We start from the raw sequence: 7,878 nt of genomic DNA, 5'->3' as shown, positions 1-7,878 counted from the left end.
AAATACGTATTATATGTATGAATTACTGTTTGTACCTGACAGTGTAGAAGGAAGCATTCAAACCTTAATGTTCTATTTATATAGAATTTAAAAGTTATGTGAAATAATACATATTTTTTTGCATAAGTGTGGCAATTTGGACTCATGAACTCAGTATTTAAATCCTGGCTACTGCCCCACTGACCTGCCTAAAGAATACTTTTACATTTCTTATTGCTACTAATACTCATGTTGTTATACTTTGGTGAGATTGTGACTATGTTTCACATGGTGGTTCAACGTCTGATAAGCTTCTACCACCACTGAGCCAACTTTCATCTTGATTTACAATCTCTGTACTGGATATCACATGACACCTTCACGTCTACGTGCGTTCGTAGGTGCGCGCACGTGTGCACACGCTTTACCCACACCTTGCATGATGGCCTTATCAAAAATGATCCACCAGGTTAGACTCGGGATATCGGGGTCAATGCCCTCACGTCGCCAAGACGAGCAGGCAGGTGGGTCTCAGGCTGAACGTGACGTCATGTTGATACTTTTGAACTCCTCAGCAGTAAATCTATAAAGGTGTGTGTAGTCTTACTGCACAGGTAGCCGAACGTTAGACTGAAGTGAAAACAGAGCGCCAGCGCATGCTGGGAATAAACAAGGAGGCCTAACATGCTCCAGGTAGTTTGATTCCCTGAGGTCTACCCGAGATTTACCCCACCTGACGGACGAGGACACCGGTATGTACCCAAACTCACAGTCGGCCCAACACCCGGCTCAGATACTGTCACTGAACAGTCAGTACTTTCCACCTCCGTATGACTTCACCAGTTATCATCATGTCCCGGGAGTCGGTGACCCGTCGACAAGTGCCTGGAACTCCGTCTACGCTCCCCGGGAGGAGTACCCGTACAGCTTCCAGGGGTCAAGCCCCAACGCCGGGCAGCTCAGCTTCTCCTCCCCGGAGCTGAGCGTCATGCCTAACGCCGCTGGAGGGCCGTACAACTTCATCTCCGGACAGGACACCTTCAGCTCCAGGAGGAGACCGTATGAACCCATCAGACCGTCCTTCTCAGGTGGGACTTAAGACTTCATACTGGAGACAGCCATAGAGGTCACTGTAGGCTTATTGTAGGCTGCATGGTGCAGTGGCCTCTGATAAAAAGTTCTCTGAAGTTGTTTTAACACGCATGTTCTGATCTATCTTGGGGCAGATCACAAATTGGATGTTTTAATTTGCTGATAAATTAATCTTAAGAGGAAAAGTGTCTTCTTGATAACACAGTCACATGATGATAACAAGCTGAACTCTGGGGGATGAGTGGGTGTGGACAGATTACAGATATGATACGATTTCAACATATACACAGAGTAAAGTCATACTGACTGCACACACACATTCATCAAGCTTTTCGCCTCTCCCTTCCACCAGCATGGTTTGAGATGTCAATGCAAAGCTAACAGTGGCGGCTGAGAAGTCTGCAAAAATGTCATTCCCCACCCTCTCTGTCCACTGGGTGGGTGCAAAAGGGTGACAACCTGGCGAGATAACACAGGCACTACAGGAAGTCTGCCGAATATGTCAAACCGAATATCCTCTTAAGGCGAACCCTCGTCCCTTACTCATGTCTGTGTGTGTGTGTGTGTGTGTGTGTCTGTGTGCGTGTGTGTTGGTCTGCCTCAATCGATGCTGTCACATGGTCAAGATTTCAGATCAATAACTCTGACTAGCCAGTGTGTGTGTGTGTGTGTGTGTGTGTGTGTGTGTGTGTGTGTGTGTGTGTGTGTGTGTGTGTGTGTGTGTGTGTGTGTGTGTCAATGAATAGCTGCCTGTGTAAACACCTATGTAAACACCACTCACAGTGATAATGAGAACCACTGATGCAATGCAGAGGGGAGTCTTTACATTAGTTGTAGTTAGCGTGATTAATAGAGTTAATGAGGCTTTAAGTGGCGCCTGAACTTGAACGTGGCACCAGACGTCTTCAAATTAGTCATCTGTTTGGACACGGCTCACACTGCACGTGACTCACTGGCATTATAATCATGTTTAACACACCTATTTACTTACATTCACTAAGTCAGCCAATCATCCAAACTGGTATTAGTTGTTTTACTAAATCAGGTTTATTTTGTGTGATTCAGGAACAAAGACGCGTACTAAGGACAAGTACAGGGTGGTGTACACTGACCAGCAACGCCTGGAGCTGGAGAAGGAGTTTCAATGCAACCGATACATCACCATGAGGAGGAAAACCGAGCTGTCAACGGCACTTAGCCTCTCTGAGAGACAGGTGAGACTGGAGCAAATTAAGGTTAGACCTAGAAAGGTAAGGGGTGGAGAGAACAGGTTAGAAACAAAGGGGCATTAATGAAAAAAGCAGAAGCGAATGTAAAATAAAAATCAACCCCAGACTCTTTAACATTGTTAAAGAGGGTCATTAACTATAAAGGTCTGTAATGTAGCATGAGGACAACAGGTGAGATCCACAAACTAATAATTAGGCTCATGGGCAGCAAATGCCTCCTGTGACACATTGTGATGGTCATCCTGCAACCTCCAACAACTGAGCAATACTGTGAGAAGCAGCTTAAAGCTCCAGTAAAAGCTAACTCGAGTTAAGATTTCCTTTATTCAACCATGTAACTCTTGCTGAACATCAGCCACTGTGGCCACAAATTGCAATTACAGGCTATTTGTAATTGCATCAAAAGCTAGAGGTCGTACCAGACAGTAAGGCTGTGGCACCAAAACTTCAGAGGGTACAGAAATGTGTGTGTTTTATCGATTATAAAAACAACTCTTAATTTATAAGAGAAATAAAATGTCCTAGTTCTTCTTTCAAAAGTTATGTAAAGTTAAGTAATCTGGCACATCGCAAGAATCCTGCTGCTGTGCAAGGTAAAGACAGCCACTCGCTTATTTTGGTTGACCCCTCTTGTTTCTTCTTTGTATGTTTTTGTGACTTGAGCAGGTGAAAGTGGTGAGGAGTGAGAGTTATGAAAGGAGTAGGCTGAATTGTCTTCATGTAATTTACATTGTTGATATGTTAGTGATATAAGAAAATAGAAAAATTGTAATTGCTAATAACACAGTGATGCAGTACCTTTGGCCCATGCAGTTGTTTGGTGCTGTATTTTTCTTATTGTCCGCTTTAGAACAAACAGCAGAAACCTCTGTAAACTATAATGTTATGTGGCCACCAAAACGTCTTGTACAAGTAGTGTTAATGGAGAATCCCTCATTCTCGCTCTCATGATGCTATTGTTGTTATTATTGTTATTTCCCGCCTACTCACTCTGCTTGTCGAGTCCACAGTTAGAGTGCAACAAAGTCATTCTGGGAACGAAGGAAATTACTAAACTTAAGCAGAAGTAGGTGGGGAAGGGCGATAGAAAATTGTCAACTGAAGATAACACATGTAATTACAGGCAAAGGGTCAAAGGAAAGCAAACACAGAACAGATAATGCATCACTGCTATTTCTGATCATACCTTATAACCATCATATTGGAGCACACACTTAATAAATATGTTTCTGACATTGATATCTCAGGTGAAGATTTGGTTTCAGAACCGACGTGCCAAAGAGAGGAAGATAAACCGCAAGAAGCTGCAGCATTCTCAGCAGGCCTCCACAACAACACCCACCCCACCTGCGCTGGGTGGACCCGCTGACACCCACATCACCACCAGCCCCAGCGACAACATTTTGTCTGACACGATACCAGAGGAATACTAGAGACTGATACAGAGGGAAATATGTACATAGCTTTATTTTTGTTTTTATAACTTTTCCACACTATGAATGAAGATGATTCCCATCAACATGATGTTATAATGTTGCACCTCCTGCTTTCACAATTACAAGCACTAAACATGTCTGTTGCATTGATCATCTCTGGTGGGCATTTGCCAATCACAGGACTTCAGCATGTTTATATGGATCATTTTCATCACCAAGTTACTGATTTTAAGGACAAAGAATCACTGGATAGCGTGTCACTTGTGAAACTTGAGTGTCTTCTTTTGGTTAAAGCCACACTGAAAAAAACATTTCACAAGTTCTTCTTTCTTTAACTTAGACAGGATGTCGAAATTTGTCTGAAACCTTGCTGGATAAAAGTGGCAATGCATTTGTCCATCTATAGTCAAGAAATAAAAAGAGGAAGTACGATGATGGTAATACATCTGTTTTTTAGAATTTGAATTTACAGGAAATCGAGAGAGAGGAGAGAGTATTACAGTTCTTACTGCGAAGGACAGAAGGGAAAACAACTTAATTTACCATGAGAATAGTTCATTCAAAAGTACAAACTATTGGGTTTTAGTGAGGGAGGATGGCAGCTGTGTTTGGTGTAATGGAAATGGTGAATGAACAGAAATGTTTTGTTTTTTAAAGAAATAAAAGCAGCTTGATCTTGATATGAAAACACAAATGTCATAATTTGGCAGTGAACAGGTGTATGATATGACATAAAAAAACATTTAGTTAAAACACTTACCATTTTGAATTTTTGAATTTTTTTGCTATAACATAGTGGTAACAGCACGGAACTGAGAGCATGTTTAAAAATGGCTGTGGAATATCACACACAGATAGCTGTGTTTAGCCACATCCTCAAAAACAGCTCCTACATGACTCATGGTCCACCGACATTGTACCGTTAAATGCAGACATTCAGCCTCGTCGGAGAACTTTAAATCAAAAATGTCACTGCGTATCCAGTCTTTTGGGACATACAGTTTGTATGAAATGTTAACGTATGAACTCCATTGTACATGTTAACACACGTTCACATTGTTCCTGTTTCTGTGTGATTTTAAAGAAGAGGAAGGAAAAGTGGCAAAATGTAGAAATGTAAATTTTGTCCTGACAGAGTTGTCTGAGGATTGCAAAAACGTTCTTTTCAAAATAAACCACTGTGCCACCAACTTTGTGCAACTCATCATGTATTTCTAAATCAATGTGTGCAGGGAAAGAATTCCCCTGTTTTCAAGTTGATGTTGGTTGTGCTGCAGATAAAATATAAAGCATGCACATACAGTATAAGTTTATCGATCAGGTTTGTATTTTCTTTTCATTAGCACTGAGCATCTGCTTTCAATCGTCTGAAACATTTCAACAGAAAAAAGCTTCTTGATAAGATCATGCCGCCAATGAGGAAGTGAGCCTTGCCTGTCCCCAAAATTACTTAATACAGACATATAATTCATGAAATCATGACCTGAGAAGACTTACGTTTTGGACCATGAATTTATATTGAATCATACATTAATATAGGCCACATTACAGAATGGTTTTCACAGAAACCTTTAAATTACATTCACACTGTGCCACAGTAAATAGCTGTACTGTACAAATACTGTACAAATTATGAATAAATAGTGAAACAATATTCAACAATTTTGAATCAAAAAAATTCTCTAAGTATAAAATCATAAGTCACCTGATATCTTTAATCAAAAACAAAAACTGACATGCTCAGGATTGAAGAGCTGGCGCTAGCCACCAGTCTTGGTTTTATAATTAGATAAATTTGGCATGGATGGGTAGCATCACATGAATGTGTCATGACAATGACTAAATCACCTGGTTTTTATGAGGAAAAAAAATAAATGTTTAATTGTGGTCCAACCAAACCTATAAAGAGTTATGGTGCAACAGTTGCATCTCTTTGGATTTCCTATGGTATACACATATTAAAAGGCTAACAGCTGCAACAATACTGGACATTTTGGTACCCACACAATTATTGTTTTGAACAAAGCAGCAAAATGATTCTGGATCATTGGAGCACCTTTATAACACTCCTGTGTTGTCAATCATTTGCTCACCAGAGTATATCGGTCAGAAGTTCAACTGTGTTCCAGTGAGAGGGTTGAACTAAAAAAAATGATCTCAGGTGGTTGTTTAAGGACAATATAACTATCGTGAACCATAAACACCAATTGTATTGCTCTGTGAATCATCTGAATTGGAAGTCCATGGCTGTCAACTTTTAACCTCAAGCTATCAAACCAAATCAATCATGAAACCTAACCTCTGTCTTTGATTAAATGCACAGCAACAGCTAAAATACAAATACATATCAAATACATATATATATGTATATTTTGCCCATGGCACATAAATGGCTGTAAATACACAAACATATACAGTATATTATATGCGTGTATTTTAAGTGTATTTTACATATGTGTGTGTGTGTGTGTGTGTGTGTGTGTGTGTGTGTGTGTGATGGAAACAAATATGTGACAGACATTACTCTATAAACCTAACTTATGGCAAGAAAACCAAAGGAAGATCACACGGTCTAATTTGACGTTACACAGCACCAAACGTTTAATGAATCCACACTACATATGCATGATTACACTCCGACCCCCAACTAGTCCATCCACATCTGTTTCATGAATACATTTCAATTGCAGTAAATGCAAACTTTGACATTAGGTGAGTAATACAATGACATACATTGTTGTTTTTCAAATTCATACATTATTGCAAGTTTACATTGTTTTAACGATAAAATGAAGGTAAATATGCTCAAAACTTAGAAACAAGTAAAAAGTAGGTACAATATAATCTAAAGAGAATTATATTACAGGGAAATGTAATGTAATACTGTAATATGGAATATTTTAAAACATATTTTCTGAAGAAAAAATTGTAGCAGACAACAGTGAAAGTGCTAGAAAAATGGAAAAATCTATGAGCGATATGAGATATTTTCCAACTGGAAGTCACATGAAGGTGAAAAGCCTTTTGGCCTCTTGACAGCCATCTCCTCCATCTGCCTTCAGTGGTGCAGTCTTTAAACTCTGTGAATCACCTTCCTTTACAGACACTGGAGTACACACACTCATCTTCTGCTGGTCGAACAGACTGTCGAGGTCGCTCTGAAAACATGACTGCGCAGTACTCCACCTCCGGCCCTGCTCTTTGCTGCACCTGCCTCCCCGGTCGCTGCATGATCTTGATATCACCATAGGTCAATTCCTGGTCATCTTCTTCTGCAGAGTGAAAGGAAAGAGTGGCACAAATATATATATTTAATGCTGAGATATACTCAGTACTCAAGTACTGTACTTAAGTACAAATTTCAGGTACTTGTACTTTACTGGACTCTTTCTACTTCTACTTTCTACTACTTCATTCAATCAACTACAACAATAAAATCCTGCTTTTACATTCATGCATAATAATCTATTGGTATAACAGTATAACATACATTTTTCTGTATTGAGTACTTTTACCTTTAATACTTTATTAAGTACATTTTCCAGATTATTCTAACATACTTTTAAGTAACATTTAAGTAACAAGAGTTTTATTTTTTCCTGTGTAGTATTAAAACTAAAGGATCTGAATACTTACTCCACCACGGTCTGTTTGTACAGCGGATTGTTAACAACAAGTTGACATTTTGGGAGGTACTCTCTTACTGAGAAATGGACTAAAACATTTATATCACTGGCAAGTTTGTAGAGTGGTCTCAATCTTCTCATCACATTTTCGGCAAGAAAGTGAATAAGTATATTGCCCGATGGGTCATTGCAGTGATGAGTTGAGGAAAGGGAAGTTTTGTACCTTTAGGTTTGTTCTTTTTCTTTTTCTTCTGAGAACAGATGACAGCTATCCCGACCACCAACAGAAGTACAAGTGCACCCAGTACATACCCAGTTATTTGCAAGCCTCTTTCTGTAATAAAAGACACAAGAGACACACAGATCTTTAAGTTAGCAAACATAACAGGTGTTTTTGTGGAGAATGGCAAGCAAAGATAATGGAAATGACTTAAATGAATTCACTGCAGCAGACTTAGTTTTCACTTACTAATAAAGTCCCATGAGTCCTCACTGGAGGGGGGAGTCACAGTTTTA

General features: G+C 39.5%; 1 protein-coding gene and 1 long non-coding RNA gene across 2 annotated transcripts; one reads left to right on the top strand and one right to left on the bottom strand.

Annotated features, from left to right (window-relative positions):
• The first annotated feature begins 609 nt into the window (after nt 1-609).
• On the top strand, nt 610-5,003 carry LOC116389401 (homeobox protein CHOX-CAD). The gene is made up of 3 exons (XM_031858066.1): nt 610-1,067; nt 2,137-2,285; nt 3,548-5,003. Exons 1-3 carry the CDS (start codon nt 734-736, stop codon nt 3,731-3,733), a joined length of 669 nt encoding a protein of 222 aa, XP_031713926.1. The 5' UTR covers nt 610-733; the 3' UTR covers nt 3,734-5,003.
• Nucleotides 5,004-6,183: 1,180 nt separating this feature from the next.
• Nucleotides 6,184-7,878, bottom strand: LOC116389447 (uncharacterized). The gene is made up of 3 exons (XR_004213113.1): nt 7,832-7,878; nt 7,586-7,696; nt 6,184-7,008 (listed from the first exon to the last, which is right to left on the bottom strand). It is a non-coding gene; the product is annotated as an uncharacterized LOC116389447 (long non-coding RNA).

This window comes from Anarrhichthys ocellatus, unplaced genomic scaffold (assembly GCF_004355925.1).
Source record: "Anarrhichthys ocellatus isolate YVR2014 unplaced genomic scaffold, GSC_Weel_1.0 scaffold19, whole genome shotgun sequence".
NCBI classification, from domain to species: Eukaryota; Metazoa; Chordata; class Actinopteri; order Perciformes; family Anarhichadidae; genus Anarrhichthys; species Anarrhichthys ocellatus.
This window is presented reverse-complemented; position numbering and strand designations above follow the sequence as displayed.